The 21,799-nt window shown below is 38.5% G+C and overlaps 1 protein-coding gene across 1 annotated transcript in view; it reads right to left on the bottom strand.

Moving 5' to 3' along the window:
- Window positions 1–21,799, bottom strand: part of LOC140940925 (3'-5' exoribonuclease HELZ2-like) — a 49,634-nt gene that overhangs the window by 19,080 nt on the left and 8,755 nt on the right. Inside the window, exons 9-26 of the mRNA XM_073389885.1 lie at window positions 21,432–21,468; window positions 19,681–19,805; window positions 18,676–18,768; window positions 18,375–18,488; window positions 16,109–16,156; window positions 15,415–15,472; window positions 15,068–15,124; window positions 13,091–13,165; window positions 12,383–12,739; window positions 11,791–11,950; window positions 9,901–10,078; window positions 9,608–9,794; window positions 9,017–9,161; window positions 6,558–6,768; window positions 4,540–4,674; window positions 3,031–3,632; window positions 2,128–2,563; window positions 707–1,300 (exon numbers count right to left, since the gene is read on the bottom strand). Of these exons, the coding sequence (XP_073245986.1) occupies window positions 707–1,300; window positions 2,128–2,563; window positions 3,031–3,632; window positions 4,540–4,674; window positions 6,558–6,768; window positions 9,017–9,161; window positions 9,608–9,794; window positions 9,901–10,078; window positions 11,791–11,950; window positions 12,383–12,739; window positions 13,091–13,165; window positions 15,068–15,124; window positions 15,415–15,472; window positions 16,109–16,156; window positions 18,375–18,488; window positions 18,676–18,768; window positions 19,681–19,805; window positions 21,432–21,468 (3,612 nt within the window). The remainder of the gene's footprint in view (window positions 1–706; window positions 1,301–2,127; window positions 2,564–3,030; window positions 3,633–4,539; window positions 4,675–6,557; window positions 6,769–9,016; window positions 9,162–9,607; window positions 9,795–9,900; window positions 10,079–11,790; window positions 11,951–12,382; window positions 12,740–13,090; window positions 13,166–15,067; window positions 15,125–15,414; window positions 15,473–16,108; window positions 16,157–18,374; window positions 18,489–18,675; window positions 18,769–19,680; window positions 19,806–21,431; window positions 21,469–21,799) is intronic.

Below are 21,799 nucleotides of genomic sequence, written 5' to 3' on the forward strand. Positions count from 1 at the left end.
ATTTAGTACAGAAATAAAGTCTTGACGATACCTGCATATTATCAAGAACAGTCAAACTAAATAATCAGGAGAACATTATGAAGAGCTGAAATACTATAAACTAAATATTTGTAACAAATTAAATCTATACTAAAACCTTGACTCAGCTTATGGCTGACTTAAAGTCAAAGTTTGATACACCCAGCTTTCGTCGGTAAAAGGTTTAAAGGTCATCAAGTTATAATCAAACCTTCAGCACTTGTTACATCTGTCAACTAGTAAGGTCATTTGATCCATCAGTCGCCACCGTTTTAGCTTACATCGGCTCAATTTTAACGTCCCTGCCTAAAGTTACCGTAAAATTCCGAAAATAGGCCCCTCCAAATATAAGCCCCCCAAACCGGTGACGCAAAAAAACCTCCGTTAAATCGCCCCTCCAAATATAACCCCCCGGGGGCTTGAACTTGGAAAATTGCCCTCAAATACAAATTAAAACAAAGCAAAAACGGAAATTTCCCTCCGTAGATAAGCCCCTCCAAATACAAGCCCCTCCAAAAATAAGCCCCTCAAAAAGGGCCTTTGAAAAATATAAGCCCCGGGGCTAATTTTAAGAATTTTCCGGTACTTTTGTCCAAGAATCAATCGAAAGTAGAACCTTCTTCTTGATTAGGTGAGAAGCCTTCAAAGTTTGGAAGAGTGATAAGTAATGGGTGAATTAAGGTCATACCTGCATATGGTCTCCAGTGAAAATCACTTTGGTATTGTTTCCTGCTAGTGTCAGTGGTGTTAATGTTTCCGTCTCCAATGCCTGTGCAGCTTCATCGATTAAAATATGTGAGAAATATCCACGATGAAGATGCATATCAAAAAGAGCTCGTGACATTGCGAGAGTTGATATGATAACTCTATGACGAATCACCTCCTCACGAGTTGGAAGCCTAAATGCCTCTGTTGGCTTTCCTCGGTCAGCGATAGGGCAGTACCCCTTTACAGTGTCTGATACGGTGGACAGTTTTCGTAAAGGGGTGTAGATTCTCAAAGGCTTACATGCCGCTATACCGTGTTCCTTTTTCAGGTATGTATCAAGCAACTTAACATGTAAATCTGCCGCGCTGTTTGAGTGTGTGCAAAGGAGTACTCGGTTATTTTGGTTCACCGAAATACGACGAATGGCTTGATTCAGGGTGAATGTTTTGCCAGTGCCAAAAGGACCAAAAACCACAAGAGGAGGAGAATCGATTGCAGGTGCAGCTATTTTCTGGATGATTTCTTTCTGATCTTCGTTTAAATTTGGATCAAGAATCCATGGAAGGTGTTGAATCTGAAAAAACATTGAAGAAAGACTGTGAAATTGTACTAAGGCCCACAGACTGATTTGCTTTAAATAACATATTCTCAACACTCGCCGGTATTGTAGAGGTCTGGGTTCGAATCCCGCCAAGCCTAATTTTTTTCAGGCTTTCCTATAAGTTTCGTCTTTAATTGTGATGATCTTCTTTGCATTTATTACTCGCATATTATATATATCGAAATCGTGAAGAACTTTCACCACACCATAGATCACTATAAATTATCAGTGCAAAAGACCTGAAATCTTCATTTCTCTAACAATGTTTAATTGTTTTATTTTTTAACGTCCTAATTGCACTTAGTCTCCTAACGCAGCCGTTTTTAGAGAGGAGCTTTAAGTAACGACCCTAATAACGGCTGCGTAGTTTTTTCCGTTCATTCTCATTCGATCTCAGACTGATATACTTGTACTAGAGACCTTTAGATTCGAGGATGAGCACTAATACGAGGAGGAGATTGACTTTTTTTCGTGTATCCTCCAAAAAAGATACCTCTGCTTTATTTCACCCGTAAAGTTGGCATTATTACTATTTTTTTTTTTGGACGGAGGTTCAGTCCTCTCCCTACTCCAAAATAATAAAAATTCTCAGTAGCATTTGATAACTTGTTTCCGCTACTACGCCATTGTCGTCAACACTCGTAGTAGAATGAGGACAGCTATCACGTTTTCTCGCCAAAATGACGCTGATTCACGTGCACGCATTAATAAGTATTGAAAATCTCGTATTCATAGTCGTACTCGTCTTAGAATGTAAAGGTCGATACTAACCAGTTTTAGTGGGAAATTTTGTGCTTTACCTTATCTTCCAAACCAACGCTTAGCTCTGGAAACAGTATTCTAAAATGCTCTGGTCCCAGCCTGTCAATGTTATCGTGCATCTCACAAAGAGGAAGCCGATTGATGTGAAACTGGACGTCCACTGTTATGAAGCCACCATGAGAGAGCGTCAAGTCCTTACAGCACTTTTCAGAAAGCTTCAGAATGACTCGGCTGTCCTCTATTGAGTCAACTAAGGCTTCGTAGATCACAGAATCTGCATCATGTTTTGCTATGAGTACTGATCCAGAGCTGCTGAAAAGATTCCTCAACAGAAGCCTTCCTTGTGCGTCATCTGGTGTTATCGGACGTTTTACGTGAAAAGATCCATACAGCCATCCTTCTTGGGCGCATACGACTTCGTCCTTCTTTGCAACTAGTTTTGATGTGTACAAGCTTATTTCCTGTGCGTTAAAACTGTGAGATAAAGGTGGAATTTTGTTACCTTTCGAAAGTATACTTCATAACATTAGCGAGTATTTCTTCAAATACCAATCGATCGATCAATCTCCGCCAAGGATAAGTAAAAAAAAATCGTAATGTGATGAGCTTTTGGCATGAAGTATGGGAGCTAAAAGTCTAGCTTTCGTCATCGATAAACTGAAAGATTTTATGCTTCCGGGTAGTACGACTAAACTGATTTAGCCTTCAAAAATGACTTTTTTAATGAGGTTCTCGAACTATTTGATCCCGAGAGAGATATTTGTCTATTGAAAGTGACCAAGGCTAACAGCTCCAGACGGATACGTAATATCACTTTTTAAGAATATTTGAAATAAACCATATATGTACCACGGGAGGAAGATATCAAAGAGGTGGTCCTCTCATCAATCAAATGAACAAGCAATACGTCATTGATATAGAAGCATATATTTATAAATTACCTAGCGATTTGTTTCCTGATGTACACCTCCTCCACAAACAAAAGTTGATGCATAACATTTGCGTAATTTCCCTGATTTAAACCTTGAGATTTGTCTAAAAGAGGGGTAGGCACAATTTCTTCTGCTCTTGGCAGCTGATACTTGTCTATCAGATGTTCATTGTTGAAGACTGAGGGACTCTTTGCTTCAGACTTAACTATTTCTCGGGAACCATCATCCCATAAAGTCCAGTCTAAATTCAGGTGTGACTTTTTTTCGCTAAATTCCTCCAGAAATTCTTGACTTCCAACCTCAATATTCATTTCCACAGAGAGATGAGATTGATTCCCAAAGTCCAGGACCAAAGCTTGGCCAAAGTTTCCAAACATAAGTGTGGAGAAAGATATCACGATGTCGACCTCGCAACGTCCCTGTAACTTATGCAAATCTGGCTCTATTTGATAGTGAAAAGGATCAGTCAACTCTTCATTGCCAGAGTTATGGGTAGTAGTTGAACCATCTGGGGATACCACAGCGAACAGGAATTTGACACTTGAGAGGGTATAACATTTGTGGCACTGTGAGAGCAGTGAAACATGTCGTAGATGGCCCGCAACATTTGACTATAAAAAAACAACAACAACAAAAAACAATCGCCTAGTACAAATACAACTATATATATAACGATTAAGATTGCGTGAAACTAGACTCGTCCCTAGCAGATGACAGATGAATTTGTGATCGAAAACTCGTAGCAGTAACATTTTGAGAAAACAATTACAAAGACAATTTCATATCCCTTACTTGTAAGAAAAGGCTACCACACAGCCCAAGATTCATAGATATTTGTTCACGAGGCGTCAGTATCATGATCAAACCTAAATTCAAGCAAAATCGTTTATTCGTAGCAGCAAAAAACCGTAGGGACTTTACGCAACGACTACGGAAGCGTCGCGTAATTCCACCCGCCTTTCCTTGCAAATAAAGCAGTAAAAACGTAGCCTTTTAAGTAAAAAAGAACTCGCTTCATAACAGTTTCATATTATCGAAATAATATTAAGAAACGGTCCAGATAAGAACGATAGTAACAACGGCAACGAACATGTTGAAATGCAAAAAAGGTGCTAATTTTTCTATTGTCTGTACTTACTTCTGATTGGCTTAAACAGCAAAAGTTAACAAAACTTCATAAAGCGGTACATATATTCATCCTTACTTTCCAACCATCTTCCATATAACAAAATCTGGTCTCAGTTTGAATAACAAAGAAATCCTATGTGGGGAACATGTAAAATTGTAAACTTTTCTTGGCTATTGTTTTCAACTCTTGTGATTGGTCCAAATGTTTTAACACAAAAAAACACCCTTTCAAAGTGGAGTGTAAATGCATTTTATTGCGTAAACGGCCTTCATGTAGGTTTATGCATTCTCTGTGTAAAAATGAGAACATTCCTATGTGGGAAAGCACCGTTGCCGCATAACAAAAGAAATTGCTATCCACCTTACCCGGATCATTACTCAATGTCTAACCTCATAGCAGACATGTATGGTCCAGCTGTACTTTATCTCTCCTTCGCTTTCCAGCGAGACAAGCAATGAAACATTGAGATCCCGTGGTCGACACGTCACTGACACTCCTGGAAGACTGGAGACAAGTTCTTTGAGCTTGAAATATAAGAAAATAGAGGGCATATGAAGTCAGATGATGGTTTCCATTGAAATATCAACACTTCTCAATTTTTACCTAGGTAGTAGAAAAAAAAATGCTCTGTTGGCCTTGGTACTAACTTGGGGTGGTTTTTAAAACATTCCTAGCAAATGGTACCAGAGCGCTTGACAACGGATCTGCACCTTCGGGGTCATGTCTACGGTCACACACTACAATAGACCTTATTCACGATACTCGCCATCTTTGCACGGGCTTAAAGGCTAATGGGATACAAGCAATGTCACGTGGTTTCTAAGGGGGAAAACATGTGATAAAAGCAGCCGATTCAGGAAATTGCGGTCAAATTTGTTTATTCTAGACAACAGGAAATTTTAATTTCCTTAAAGACGATGACGGAAACGTGTTTCTAGATGCACTGGCGACTGTAAATGTCCTCAAAGCAAGTAATACCGGCGTAAAACTTGTCGAAACTTGAACTGTGCACTTTCCAAGGCTAAAATCGTGGTCTCGATTGAGAGAATAAACAAACTCGACCGCGATTTCTCCTATTAGCAAATTTTATCACTTGTTTGCCCCCTGATATACCACGTGACATTGCTTTTTCCTCATCAATCCTAAGGCATACCGTAAATGACCTAATAAACGCCTCTTTAATGTCTATTAAACGCCCCTCTACGCCGTTATAATTGTATTAGACTCCCCTCTCTAATAAACACCCTCTGTCTAATAGACTTACTCCAAAATACTAGGCATTAGCAAAAAGGAGCATTATCATTCAGTTCATTTAGTTTCCTGTCGCTTGATTAACCAGGGTTTGCGAATTTCATCTTGTTCAATATCAAGTTGTGGATAAGGTAATAATAATGGTAACCAAGAGAGGATAAAGGTATTCCATAGGTAATTCGTCTCGAGTTATTTTTAAGACCAGAAATCCCAAGGGGGACTAGACAACAGCCATTCACATAGCGCGAATGTGTTCCGCGTGGATGACCCACGCTCAGAGCCACGCGTCCTTCATGAATTGACGCAGAACAAAATGGCGGAAGACGCGGAGGGCGATATTGCTATTTGTTTTGTCGACAAAAACGACTACAGAGAGATTTCTGCTAAAGCTGTGTCAGCGAAACGGAAATTAAAAAAGAATCGCCCTTCCTCTCTTGTATAGAGCTAACAGTACAGCAGAGAAATCCTTAACACACTGAATATTCTCTCAGGATCGAGTTAAACTGATTTCACGGGTTGTCAAAGAGTCTAGCGATTCCCTTTTCCCAGGTGAGCGCCGACTCATTTTGCGTCAAGATTCAGGAATGCTCTAGATCTCTTTACGTTTTCATTGCCTTTCGCCCGACATGTTTTGCACGGCGTTTAGTCATGCGAAACCTCCACGAAACATCCACGCAGCGCGCGAGGTAACTTTATCGCGATTCTAAAAATAGCTCGAGACGAATTACCTATGGAAAAGGGTGTGTATGGGGGATGCCTTCTCTGTCCCCTTTATCCTCTCTTGTAGTAACACAATAACCCTGAGCGAGGATTCTGACATAAACGTTGGGATTTTAAAGAGCGATATGGATCTCTAGGTGGCCTAGACGTATTCCGCTATTTTTAATCTCTCTCGACATCTTTGCCGAAAGGATATTCAGTTTAGTTGAGCTTGTTACAGTTACGAGAATATACGCCTCTTTCTTTTAATTGTTTGAGAGCTTCAGTTCCACTAAAAAAATCCCCACACGAGAAGGAGACCAGGACCATATTATTATTTACTATTTCGATGTGATTATTTTGCTTCCATTTGGAAGTTATTTACGAGGACGTAAGGTGCCCAGCTTTTCTTCAACCAAGTAAAGCAAAAATACATTTATTGTTTCTAACTTCCAACCTTATAAGTAGGAGGTTGATGACTATCCGTTATCGTTGAATTTTCTTCCATTTTCCCTGAAGATTTATCTTCTTCTTTCTTGTTTTGCGCTTCTTTCCTGTTTTCCTTTTCTTTTGCCATTTTTTCTAAGTGCTCGTTCCATGCTGCTAGTTCCTTGTCACCATGCGCAAAAGTACACCCTCTTCCTAGTTTGCACACTCCTTTTATCCACCTTTAATTTAAGAGTGATGACAGTTATGAATTGTTACGACTACTTTGAGCAAAGCGTTTTTCAGTATATAGTACCGTCGGTAAGCATCTCTTATATAGGGACGATTTTTGCCTAAAACTGTAAATAACATTCCAACATATATATTCTATATATAGTGGAGGGGAAGTAAATTTCAGTCGAAATTAACGAAGGGCTAAACAGTGGTAATGATTGTAATAGAATTAAACATCGGTACAGCTAGGAATAAAATCTCAAAATTAACTGAAATTTTATTCGGCGTTAATTTATTTTTTGAATTGAATTAAATTAACAGCAATAAATCATCTTTTCGCACAAGTGAATTTAATATTGTCTCAAATGTTTTATTTTAGACAGCATATCATCCAGAAAATGAGATCAACACACCCAGCGGGATAATCACATTCCAATGACAGACCAAACTAGTAACATCCCACTGTATTTTAAATGCGTTTCTGTTAATAAAGTGGATACTAAAATATTTCTACGCCACGAGGATACGTGATTCTATGGCAAACTCGTTAAATAATTCACAAAATATATATGCAATCAACCACCCCCTAATTCTTAGAAAGGCGAGACTTTCTCAAGCTAAATCTATCGTTATCAAAACATTTTAAACCCTCTTTAAGCAGCTTAAAAGATACGTATATGTTATTCACCGGCTGGGAGGTCCGTATTGAGATAAAAAGTATATTTTTACCTAAGGACGCAAGGTCGTCGGGCTTTAAGAAAAGAAATCGTCCAGTTCATTCTATTTTGACACTGAACTTTCTCATTTGTAAATTACATTAGACGATAACTTAACTTTTTTTTCCCAAGCTTGCGAGCAGAAGGAATCCTCCAAATCCTGCAATCTGATTAGTTCCGAGAGCGGGCGGGAATTACGACCTTTGATCGTTGGCAGCTTCATTCACAAATTTGTTTGTTTTTTGTGAATGGGCAAAAACCGTGATTTTTAAACCATTTTTCTTTTAAAACTTGCGCTGTTATTAGCATAAGCTCAGGGATAATGAATTTTATTATTCGGACCAAAAATCTGAAGAGAGAATCAGGCAAGTCAGCCAGGTAAACCGCGAAAGTAAAGCAAAACAGGCGGCTCGTGATGTCGCTTCACCTGATTTAGAACTGCGCTGTAACTACTGTAAGTACTACAATCTTGCTTTTATGCACCGTTTATTCAATAGTTTTGCTCTGTTTGTAGTTTTATAAAGCCTTTATGCAGTTTTCGTCCCGCTCAATTGAATTAATCTTTAAGTAATATCAATTAAGCTTATTCAGCCGAAGAAAATCGTTGCTGTATCTTCTTTTTTTCCTGTGGTTTTCAACAGGTTCGTCAACTCTTTTATCAATGTTTGACACTCAGATTATGAATCACTGTTTTCTACCAGGGCATAAAAACCTTTCTCTATTCCATAAGAAAGCTTAATTGTGATACATAAATTACAAGCAAAAAACCATGTTGTAATGTTTTGTTTTTTATTTTGGTTTGCAATCGATCGCGCGCTTCATCAAAACGGGCGCGGCCTACTTCCACACACATAGGTTGGAGGCTAAAGTAATATTTCCTGGAACTTTTAAATCTCAGTAGGAAAAACATAAAAATGTTATTCACCGGCCTAGGTCGGTCTGTATTGGGGGAAACTGTGCCCTCGGTCTGAGTACCTCCCGAGGCCGTACTCAAGACCTCGGGCACAGTTTCTCAAAATATGGACATCCCATCCGGTGAATAACATATATATATATATATATATATATATATATATATATATATATATATATATATATATATATATATATATATATATATATATATATATATATATATATATATATATATATATATATATATACACATATATAGTTATATATATATAGTTAGAAAAACCAAAAGTTGTACTCTTAAAACGAATGAAGTTCAGGTACATTAATTTTATGACTCATTTATTAAAAAAAAAAGAGCAGAAAGATAATAGACTAAGTCCAAGTAGTACCTGCATTATGAATGCTAGGACTAAACCTCTTTTTGTAAAATTAAGTCTGTGATAAGATCGGTAACTACCGAAAGTTTTAGGGCCTGTATAGAGGTGGGGGACCCCACCTATCACCTATCAAAATGAGAGATTATAAGGACAGGCAGCTGGTTACCCCACCTAAGCGGGTTACCTCACCTACCTAGGGTCCCCCAACTCCATGTAAAGAGGTCCTTAGATTTAATAATGATACTCACTGAGGACAAATTCTGTATTTTTGGCCTTTGTTTGGAATCCTCCATGGCGCTCGACACTGCCCTCTGAACGCTTGGCGCCATTCTTTTAATAAGGAGGAAGAACTTCCTCTCTTTTTATCTTTTTTAACAGTCTGTTTCTTTCCTCCTAAAAAACGATAAAAAGGCACATCTTAATGTGATCTTATCGAGGGCGACATTTTTTATAAATAAACTTCACAGCAGTGGGTAACTCTGTTGGTCTTTTCATTGATTATTTTCAGATAACCGGTATCAAGAAGGATTGGAAGGTCTTCCCGCGAGTCTTTGAGAAGTAGGTTTTTGTCATGTTGACATTTTTGGGGAAATCAAGTTAAGCGAGTTGAAATGTTTCGTAATTTTGATGTCGGTTTCCTTCACTTTGTACGCCAGGATGGAGTAAAGAAAAAAAGTATGAGATCGTTATTGTGCTATTATCGTTCTCTCTTTGTATTTTTTATTAAGATATAACAAACGAAAGATGTGAAAAAAGTCCATTTCGTTACGAGCACTAATGTCGTTTAGCTCCATATTGTGTTTTTTGTTTTGTTTGTTTGTTTTTTTTTCTCTTGTTACCTTTTCTTCTGTCTGCTTCCCAAGCGTTTCTCTCCGCCTCACTGTGAGCAAAACTGCATAGGTCACCGACATGACATTCTCGTCCATGACGGATTTGTGGACAAATGCGGTAGGCACCAAAAACATTGGACGGCCGCGGACGAATTCCGCTGCTTTTCTTTTTGAAAGGCTGTACGCTCACTTTTGCCTTCAGGAACGTCGTGTTGTTAGGATATGCATGAATAAAAAAAGAAATTAGAACGTTGAATCATGACTGAGAATATACAATGCATAATTAACTTTCAGCTATTAACCTTGTGAGTAGAAGCGTCTGCACGTTCTTCTGGGAAGTCTTCATTTTTCTTTTTTTCTTGTGTTTGCACTTCGTGTCCCATTCTTTCCAAGTGTTCATTCCACGCTTTAACCTCCGTTTCACCATGAGCACCAGTACATGTTTTAGCTCGCGGACAAACTCCTTTAAGTTTTATCCAACTTGAATTATGCATCAAAAAATAAGTAATTAATTAATGATAATAACAATAATAATAACAACAACAACAACAACAACAACAATAATAATACTCTGAAACATTTCCTGCATTATGTAGTGATAGGCCTATAATAATAGTATAATAATAATAAAAATAATAATTAATAACGATTTTGAGAAACATAAACATGTAAAAAGTAACGAGACTGTTCCGACGTTTCGGCGACATCATGACGCCATTATCAAGGAAATAAAAATTTAGAGTACTTTAACTCCTTTTGAACTCGCATTTTTATTTCCATTAGGACTTGTTGATAATGGCGTCATGATGCGCCGAAACGTTAGAACATTATCTCGTTACTTTTTACATGTTTAACAATTATAAAAGTAAATTACAATTATCATAAAAAAATCTCCCAGAATCCTTTGAGGCCTTTTTTTTTTTTAAGTTATAACTTTGACAATTTTATCCGTACAAAAATGACAGGCCACAACAAGATAACATTTGCCATAACATATCTATATCACGTGAGAATCGCCGAATTAGGTTTTTTTGTTGCTGTGACGAGATTTCATTCAGGAGTAAAAAACAAGTAGCATATTTGAGGTTTTAGATGTGTTGGCAATTTAAAAATAACCAGTTGACGTCCGGCATTTAAAATTTAAGGGGGTAATGAACATGAACGAAAAAGTCGGGAGACTAGGCTGAGGGCTGTAAAGAGTCAACCTTTCATCACAAGGCAGAGAAAATTTGCAGGAAAGAGGGACAAGAAGACGTGACGGCCGTTTGGTCATTGCGCGCCAAAATTGTAATAGTCGGCAACAGTAAATGAGTTAGAAATCATCATTTTGTGCTCAATTAACTCACTGTTTTAGTATATACTAAAACAATTATTCACAGAAGTGGAGGTGGCTAGAGGGAAATATCCACCACTGAAGACTGAAACCCTACAAGCAGCTTCAAAGACGAATGTCAAGATTTCTCACAAGTTAAGGTAATTAAAAAATTACAATGACGTCACCGTGTTGCCATGGATGCACCGATCTCGAAAAGGAAACTCTAAACTATACACCCTAAGAGTAAGTACAATTCAACTGCTTGCTTTGTTTCAGGCATCTTTGCATTTCGTGTTCAAAGAGACTAGGTGTAACTCTATCTCTTAAATAACGGTTTTTCTTTTGTCTTTTGTTTTACTCGCAATAATAATAATAATAATAATAATAATAATTGACTAGCCATAAATGATAAAAAAAATGAATGTTTGGATTAGTTGTAATACTTTGCTCGTTCATCAAGTAACAAAACTACGCGCAAAGAGCTGGAAATTAATTGTACTCGGAGCTTTAACCAATGGTCTTACAATACTGACAAGTAGGTTTTTTTTGCAATCACCAATTTTATATACCAAAAAGAAAGGTCCATTATCGACTGATTTTTAAGTTCCACGCTCGATCGAAAAAAAAATTGGAACAGGCTAACCTGCGAGCCCTGCGAGCAAGCTCTCCGGGGCTCTCTGGCGGCGGGGCGACAAAGGAGGGACTGCTCGCAGGCTAGAACAAGCGAAATGTTGAATGAATTTGCAATAAAATTCGTATAGATGAGAAAGGTGATGAAAAATGAAATTTCAATTTCATCGCCGCCTTCGAGCAAGATAATAGTATTTCTTCACACAATGGATCACTATGACTTGATAAGAAAGCTAATGACACTTACTTAGGACACATTTTGTATTTTTGACCTTTCCTGGGAATATGCCAAGGTGCTCGGCAGGGCCCTCTAAATTGTTGACGCCATTCTTTTAGTAAAGAAGAGGGGCCTTCACTTTCCTTCTCTCTTTTACTATTTTCTCTCCTCGATGAATGTTTTCTAGAGGCTAAAGGGATAAAAAAGAAAACAGTCATGCATTAATGCTTCCTTCACACTGGTGAGTTACATCATGTATACGCGAGAATATAAGTAGGCTGTTTATTGGCTGTTCACACGAGAACAATATTTCAACATTTTCGAACTAATCCACTCTGGAAGAAAATTATTTATAATCTTTTAGGTCGCTTCGGTTGGGCAAAAGCAGTAATTAATCTAATAAGAATTAAGCTCAGACTCCGAAAGCCGGATGAGCATATGTATGAGCATATTGTATGTAACTCTTAACCGCTTGAACTTGAAAAATGGAGTCATGACGACTCCAAAACTTCATTCCATAAATGTAAGTTTTCTTTGGGTGCTAATCAATCAGTTGATTGATTTATGATGCTACAAATAAAAGGCAAAAGTCCGTGACCATTTCTAAGGCCACTTCAAGTACCTTTTTTCCGATCTTCCTCCCAAGCAATCCTTTCCTCTTCACTGTGTGCAAATTGACACAGCTTGCCTTGAAAACAAGGTTGCTTTCGCTTTATAAACGCACAGAGCATGTAGGGACCGTAGACTCCAGCCGGCCTAGAACGAATTACATAGTTCTGTCCATGCGAGGTCTTCAACGATATCTTCTGAGTCTGCTCTTGACTAGGTCCAGATCTGGGTTGTTCACTGACAGCGCGTACGCTAATGTCCGGAAAAGTAGGCATCTTTGGGCGATATTGTGTGCCTCCACTAAAACCAAGATCACCAGGACAGGTACTTATGCTACAAACACTACTAGCATCAGAGTCATCATCAGCTCCTAGTATGTTAGAGAAAAAATACATTAAAAAAGGAGAGGTTAAATGGACCTCAGTCGTAACTAGCTGCCTTAGGTTCAAAGCTAGCGGTGACGAAAGATGAGAGAAGGCTGTATTCGCAGGCATATAACGCGCCATGTGAGTTATGAACTAAACAAGAAGCATCGATCTTAAGCAACTGCTAGAAAATGGTACAAAATTGCTCTCTGGTAGTCAATGGACTGTAACTTTTTCGAATACGTATGACTTTGCATACAAGAATCAGGCAACACGAAAGCGCGAATGCCACAGGCCTTATGCTGCAAGTAGCAACAATCCCCTGTACAGAAAAGCACAAAAAATTAATGTCTCACCTTCTCTTTTGGCTCTTAAATTTCGAGTCTTTCGTCTAACCCTTCTTTTCCTAGTTCGGGCTGAAAACAAAGGACCTGTAAATAGATATTACACAAGAGTAAGTACTGTTTAAGGGACCAGTCATAATTTAAGTTGGAGGAGGGGGTGGAGGAGAAATTGGGGGGCCTTCAGTTTGTTTTGGATGGAATATGGGGGGCCTTAAAATGCCAAAAGATGACCTGGGGGGGGGGGGGGTGTCTTCAAGATTCTTTTAAGTAGCATAACCCTACTGAGCAGCATGATGGTTGAGTATTAAAGGACCTGATTTTGATTCAATTTTACACAAAGTCCTATATTGTGTAATACTAAAACAATTTAATCAGCATTTTGACAAAACGATTTAATGCTCAAATAATAGTAGGTGCATCAACACAACATCCATTATTGTGTAACACTGAAACAATTTCATCGGCATTTTAATAAATGTTTACGTGCATAAAGTCATGTTATCAATCTCACTATCCGAATCATTATTTGTAGATGAGGTTGATGTGGACTCACTGTCTGTGTCACTATCACGTTTTTTGCTATTAGAGCATGTACTGCTCATATAAAAAGTAGTAAGCTTTGGCTGATTATCTTCTTTCTTCCTTGAAGCGGTGCTGTCGGCCTCTAACCTTTCGATGGCTTGTCTTATCTCAATTATAACACAATCACTGATATATCCTTGCTCTATAAGCTGTTTGAGAGGCTCTAGGTGAAATCTCTCTCTCAGTTTAGTGTGAAGTGCTTTTCTGTTGTTAGTTGGCACATTCGGAAGTGACAGTGAGTAAGAACGGTAAAGTAAAGAAAATGTTATTTATTATTACCATTTGGGTATTATGTAAGAAAGGGGGCCCTTAAATCTTTTAACATGAATGAAGGGGGGGCGGTACCTAAAAAACATGGGTGCTAGCAGTAGGGGTCTGTCCAACTTAAATTATGACTGGTCCTTATGTATCAAACTATAACTGCGCGGTTTAATTGAACTGCTTTTAACACCACAAATCACGTTTAATTTTGCGGACCCGGCCTGCAATAAAAAGTGCTGCATAAAACTAACGTTAGCAAGAGAGAATGATTGTCTTTTGTGTTAGATACCTGACAATTTAGCCAAACAGCCAATTCTATTGCAAGCAGTTGGAAAGAAATTTTTACTTTCGACGAAAATGGGCATGGGTATGGACAAGAGAGAATTCTCTCTTGGTATGGAAAAAAGCCCATTTTCGACTTTTTTCCGCGCGCAGCTATTTAAAAGTGATTTCCACTGACGCGATTAAAATTCACGCACGTTAACGCGCGTAAATTTTAAGCCCTCACTTCGGGCGCCCCGTAAATAAGGTAGAGGCAAGACAAAAAGTACTGAGCCTAAAAGAGAAGTTGAGCCAGGTTCAACTTTTACGCTTACGAGCGACCTTTCATGCCTTGCTTCTATATATTTGCGAACGTAAATTTTACGCACGTACGCGGCAACGTACAAAATTACGCGACCCTGGAAATCAATCCTTAGAGTCAGTTTATGAGGTCGTTTCGTTGCCGCCACTGCTGTACAGAAAACCGAACGTTGATTCTTCAAAGGATGACAAAAGTAAATATTTTCTTAGAAATTCATTTGAAATTTGGAAATTGGCAGGATAGAAATTTGTTTTCAAATCTATCGAAGTTAACATTCTTCGATCCAATAATATTCCAGAACCATGCTCAGAGTACTTCTTTACAAAAAAATCTTTGATCTGACATCTCCTGGCGATGTTGTGATTAACGAAAAGAAAACGAGTACCTGATAGGCCTTAAAATGTGCTCTCCAGCCACGGTGAGAATCATTTGGTTAGAATTTGATCAGTTTCAACAGTTTAATGGGGTATTGTCATGAGATCATCCTATTATGGCTCTTGATATATTGTCCAAGCCTTATTTCTACCCGGTTTGTATCAGAAAACAAAATCAAGGCTTCATACTTGAAGGTAAAGGTGGTGGCGCCATAGCTGGTGTTGTGTGTTCCTTTGTCAGGGCTCCTAAGAAAGGAAGGGTGACAATAAAACCATTGAAATCCCTTGCTGTTATTTATTACCCTGAATCTGATCATGCGGAGGAAGAGCAATCTTAGACTTGATTGCATAAATGGCTTAGCCGCTTTGAGGCTTTGATAAAGATGCGTACAAAAAAACCTAGACAGTTTTTGCTTACTTGTTGAAAAAAAAAAAACCTATAATTAGGTTACCATAAACAGAAATTCCGATCTACTAAGAAAGTGCCAAGAAAGGGAAAACTAGTGTCTGAAAGTTATGTAGTTACATTATATTACCTTCTGACTTTTCGTTTGCTTCACCTTGAATTGCTCCTATTTGCTCATCAGCTTTAGCCTTTTATGAGAAAGCAACCAGTATGGCACTTAACCTTTACACGAATAACAATGGCTCCAATAAAGGGCAACATTAGTCCATTACTTAATATTACCCTTTCATTTGATACTAAGTTAGAAATCCTCAATGTAAATAAAAAAAAAGTATTAACAGGGAAAACCACAACGTCCATGCTGATCCACTTCTGTGTCAAATACTAACATTTCCTTTGCTATATGGATGTTAAATATGCTTAATTTCTTGCCGCTTCCCGCAGCTGGTCCGCTGTGGCTTGTTACTTTAGATCTTTTAAAAGATTTGTTTTCACTATGTGGGTGGAAAAAGAAATTGTAGTTTGAATCTCAATAAAATTTCTCGTTGCTCTTGCTGTTGTTGTTCTTGCACGCAGCTCACGGCTAAGTTTCAAAATTGATAGGATTCTGTGGGGAATTCTAGTTATCCTACGCGCAAACTTCAGAGCAGGTATACCAATTTTCATTGGTAGATGGCTTTTAAAACAACACGGCTCAAAACTTGAACGCTTTTATCCGTTGATCATAATATTGAATACATTTAAAATGATACACGCCAGTCATTTACGTTCAAGACCATAGAAGCAACTTTGGCCTTATGATTGGGGTTTTCACGTTTCGTTACCTTTTCTCTCTTCCACGCTTCCCACTTCAAATCGCTGTTGCTTTTCGTCTATAAAGTAAAAGCAAGAATTAATAGTAACAGTACGTCATACGAAAACTTCTTCCTACTAAAGTCGCTGACCCTACATTATTCTGCAGCCTTGTAATTCGCGGCCAGAGGGTTTTTCCTAGACTGCAAATAAACAACATTTCGGACATTCGTGTTTACTGAGTGAGAGTCTCAGCTCATTCTTCACTGGTATGATCTCCGAATTTCGTGATCTGCGTCGACAACAACAACTAACATTTCTGTATGTTTCAAATGTATTGCTTTTAGCTTGTTACTGCTGTTCAAGCTCCAGCAGTTGACTTTCGAAAAAAAAGTGTGACCTGCACTTCTATGACAATTCAATGTCAAAATATCGATTTCCAGCATCTGCATCTGTGGTGATCGTTTTCCTATATCTTTCTTAATGGCGGCGTAATCAATGCTCAATCTTGGATGATAATGCTCCTGAAAAATCCAGTCGAGCCACCTTAAACTTTAACGGATCACCTTCAGAGCCAATAACGCATAATCGGCCAGCTGGAAGTGATTCTTGGTCCGCCGTAGAAAGCCCTTAGTTCGGGCGCCCTATATTCTATTTTGTCTACGTTCAATCAATGATCAGTGCTTATTTATATTTCACATTAGTTACAAGCCTACTACTGTTAAACACCTAACGCCTTAATGTTGCATCTACGAAGATGTTTACGGACGAGGAGAATATAAGCACCTCTGCTGGGAGCACATCCTCGGAGACCCAGGTGCAGTCAGTCGGGTCGGGAGAAAAGGCTGGACGAAAGTTCTCACGTACAGGCAAAAGAGCCCCTTGGTACCGACTCTCGCCGAACTATTTCCAAAAATTCAAGCGGATACCGGCTCCTGATTGGGCACAAAAAATGCTTTGTATTTATATATTATGCCCAATCGGCGCACAGTTCCTCGTGAGTTCTTTTCGTGAGTTCGTACACGACGGCTACATGAGCCAGACAAGTCGTGATCGAGACAATACCAAAGAAATGCACGCAGTCAGCTCAGCAAACTTTCAGTTTGATATGAAATCCCCATCTGATTTCAAAATATTGTCTGCCCGAAAACTAACTCCAAAAATACAAGCTTGAGCTTACAACAGGTATTCACGCTTGCATCAGTCAAGCGTCTTGCGTAAATACTAGGGAGTTTTTAAAAGATACCACGACGGCTGACAGAGAAAGTCATCTTAAACTTCCTATTATTTACGATACACTGTGACCCGTCAAAAACAGAATATTCTCGGGGCAAATTGATTTGCTCTTGCTGATAGCATCCCAAACGTTTTTTTCGACTCATCGGTAGTTCCTTCGTTTCTGGTTAGGAAAGTAGAAAATAAAAGTTTTCCTTGCACGCACAAGCTTGGTGAACGAAACGGGCAAGTGTGGCGAGAGAATAGCCATCGTGAACGAACTCACGAAAAAAACTCAGGAGGAACTGTTCGCCGATTGGGCACAATAATACAAAGCATTTTTTGTGCCCAATCAGGAGACGGCATCCGCTTGAATTTTTGGGAATAGTTCGGTGAGAGTCGGTACCCAGGGGCTCTTTCGTCCGTACTTGAAAACTTTCGTCCTGCCTTTTCTCCCGACCCGACTGACTGCCCCTGGGTCTCCGAGGATGCTGGGAGATTAACCGAGCTCTAACCAATAATAAATCCTGAGCTAATGAATCTTTCCCGTTGGCTTAAAGCAATCAGACTCAGATTCAACATAGCTAAACAGAATTTATGGTAATTGGTTCTCGGCAAAAACTACAAGCTGAAGGAGATAATGAGATATACGTAAATATTGACTCGAAAACAGTAAAGAGGGTCGATACTACCAAATCTCTTGGTTTGATTATAGATGATCGGCTGTCTTGAAGAGAGAAATCGAGCAATTATGTAAAAAAGTCACTTCAGCGATAAGCGCCCTTAAAGGGGAAAGACCCTTTGTCAGCCAGAAGGTAGCTACAAAGCACTAGTTCTAGGATGTACTCAGCAATCACTTATCTTCAAAAGTGCAGAAACTACAAAACCGTGCGGCAAGGGTCATTCTTAGGGAAAGCTATGACAGCAGCGGAAGTGTGCTTAGAGAAAAATTGTGCTGGGAGACTCTTGCAGTCATCACAAAAGGCAAAAGGCTATGTTAGTGTACAAGTCCATCAATATGAGCTTGCTACTTTGCTCTTGAATAATCTCTTTACCCCTTGCTATGCTTAACGAATTATTAACCTTAGCACCGCTACACCGCCTGGACGCTCGTATGGGAGGTTTCCTAACTTTCTGCTTTTTTGGTGTTTCATCTCCGTCGTCGGATTCATGTACCGTGACGGATAAATCTAAAAGCTAAGCCAATACAAAAACAACGAAAGAACTACAGTGAAAAACATGGTAATAATTTACAATTACTTTGTCCTTGCTAGTATGCTTTCCTGTTTTCACGTTACTTTTTTCAGTCTGATTTGCCAGCTATGTCAGGCATGCTTGACTAACATAAATTCCAAGAGGGCGATGGTTAAAAAGTATATCTTACTGACTGTGACTTGCTGATGACTGCGGTCTTGCGAGATTGCCTGTCCCCAATCCGGTCTTTAATCTCCATTTCGATACTGTCAAGTTTCTCGTTCTTTATGGCAAAATAACAAAATATAGAAAGATGGAAAATATAAATGCTTGAAAAAGAGTACCTGACCGTTTAATTAGAGAGTTCAGAGGTGTTCACTATATAACTTGTTAAATTCTATGTTAAAGAAGCGTTTACACGCACCAAAAATGACTCTGAAAAGAGCGAAACCATGTATGACAGGTATGACGGCAGAAATCCACCTGCACTGAGAACGGGGAGCTTAGAAGGGCTGTCAACTCTAGTCGTGTACCCAAACAAGTTTTCAAAGATAGCGATATTTCCTCATCAAAAAATGGCGTGTTCACTTAGTTCAGTTTTGGTAAGCATATTTGTCACATGATTTTATGAGAATTTTCCACACGTATGCGAGCAAATAAAGACTGTCAGATAAAATTTACCATCACAGCTTGTTTCCAGAAAATGGCGGCACACAGATTTTTATCTCCTTCCAAATTCTAGGTAATGCAGCCACCTTACTTTAAACAACCTTTCAAAGTTCTGATGCAAATTTCATGCTATAATCTATTGAATTGAGAATAAATTAAAAAGGAGCTAATTCTTTGTTTACAGCACGCCGGTTTCCAGGAACGTTTGGGTAAGGTTGGGGCCTAGGGTTTAAAAACAGGACTTTATTCAAGTAAAACGAATGTTAATTTAAGCACTTCTTCAGGACACTGTACACCCCGCCTCGATGGATTAGACCGCTATTTTTGTGTCAACGACTTCAAACTTAGCGTCGTCCTGAAAAGAGAGGCTGTAGGCAACTCCGAAAAGGCCTATTTCTTTTTCTTAAGTCATCATTGGCGATTGCAAGAAAATGAAAGTTGAACCATGTTAAAGTATAATTCATAGAATGACGTGGAAATAATAACCAACTTCGCCTGCAGGCTGTTTAGAATCATCGAATCTCACCTCAGGGTCAATGATCCGCCATTCCTTCAGGAGCTCCAAAGCCTCTTCAAGTTCGTCAAATTGAATTTTGATCTTGATTTTTGTCTCAAACGCAGCTGCGCTTGTACGCTGAGAAAGGAGTAGAGCTGAAAAACGGGCACAAGCGATACTTTTCTGTTTAGGACACATCACAATAATGTGTGACGTTTAAGTACTAACTGAAGGCAAAATTATGAACAGACCGTCAAGATTTTTTTTTTTACATCGATAGTACCACAGAAATGGTACATTGGCACAAACATACCATTAAATCACGCTCATTTAACGCGAGAAATTTTAAAGTTTACGGGTCATGTTTCAAAATACCTCCACTAATCCATCAGAACTCGCAGCGTACCAAGTCTGAACTGACCCCACAATTTGAAGATCCGATCATATTTATCGATTATCTGCAGAACCTGTGGTCAAACCTTCTCTGTGGTGGGAATGCCGCGTCACCCTTTTATAATTACCGGGTCTCCTTTTGATATCTGCTCCTCGACTAGTAATGTTATTAAGCTCTCTGGTACTTAATTATCAGTGCGAATGCCAAGGATAAAGGAATTAAAAGCACGTTGAAGTGATCGTAGTCCAGAATAAGAAGGAATTTTTCCTTTTTTTCAGAATACAAAACAACAAACACACCCTGGGATCTAATAAAAATGGGGATCCCATCAAAGGTTCAATAATTACTAATGTTGATAACTTTCAATTAAATTCAATTTTATATTTGCTTAACATATTTTAAGTAAAAATTAAGTAGTTTAAGGCCCGGGTCCAATAGAGATATTGCTATAACTTCGGCAAAAAGAATGGAACTGAATATATATTAGTACACAAAAAGACCTTCTCGACCTTAATAAATTACTATAAGTGCGCCAATTTAAGTCACAAAAGTCATAGACGATTGACAAATTGCTGATGGTATTAACCGTAATACTGCTTCGTATTAAATATTTTTGATCTAACGCTTCCTTTTGCACTTCAATAAAACTGGTACTGATTGTTCTTCAATATAAAAAGGGCAAACATCCTATCTAGGATGCACGTTTAACCTTCAATACTGTTAAACTTTAATTCTAAACTTCGAGTGCATTCATTCCAAACAAAGAAAGATAAATGTGTTAGTTTATCAGAAACGCCAGTTTATCTAGCCATGGAAAGTAAATTCGCTTCTAATTCGCCGATTTGCTTCATTTTTAATTTTTGGCCACGTGACGTGTCATGGGACCCAGAATATGCTTTAAGGCACAAGACGATCTCACGATTTACATTTGGGGAAAATTTGATCTCGTTCTAGGCATCCTAGCGAGAATAACAACCTTATTTTTCAAACATCTTCTTCAAAGATGTGGACTGAAAGACTTCTAAGCTGTTCAAAAAATTTGCTGTTTGTATTTTCTTTCCTCTTTCTATCTATTATACTCCGTACTTTAAAATATGACCTAGTGAGTTAGCTGAGCAAGCTCACTGGTCAAGAGCTAATCCCCATACAAGCGCACTGGAAATAACACAAAGACTGACAATTGTTTTTCTCTCGATCGTGCGCACGCGACTTTCCTAGAAAACTGGCCTGTTGACGTTCAAAAACATTTGTGGTATTGTTGAAAAAACGAACAAAGAAGCAAACCAATCAGCCACAATTTTCCATTTCCTTCACTCTCGAAGATCATGGAAATCGGACTTCTGAAAGTTATTCCTTGATATTATATAACTTCCGTTTTTCACTTTACCTCGATCGCAATCATGATTTGCCTCTGCAAGAGCGCCCTAAAGAAAAAATACAACATTAACGTAGAGGATTAAGAATACTTCTTGCAGTTTTCATGTCAAAAACATAACAGTGCTAAATTTTGTTCGTTAATTTATTTTTTTTACTGATATAAATCTTTTAAAAGTACACTAACTTTCACGACAGTTTTTGAAATTACTCTACCATTATCACAGGTCACGTTCACAACAAACAAGTCGAACTTTATTGGTCGCTAGGCTAGCCGAATCAAAAAACAGCCTTCATCCCTTGATTAGTATATATAGGGGTTATCGGGCTAACTCTGAAAGAAATTAGTTAGTAGCTTTTCTTGAGCTGCAAGTTATATCG

The sequence above is a fragment of the Porites lutea genome, chromosome 6, assembly GCF_958299795.1.
Source record: "Porites lutea chromosome 6, jaPorLute2.1, whole genome shotgun sequence".
Lineage (NCBI taxonomy): Eukaryota > Metazoa > Cnidaria > Anthozoa > Scleractinia > Poritidae > Porites > Porites lutea.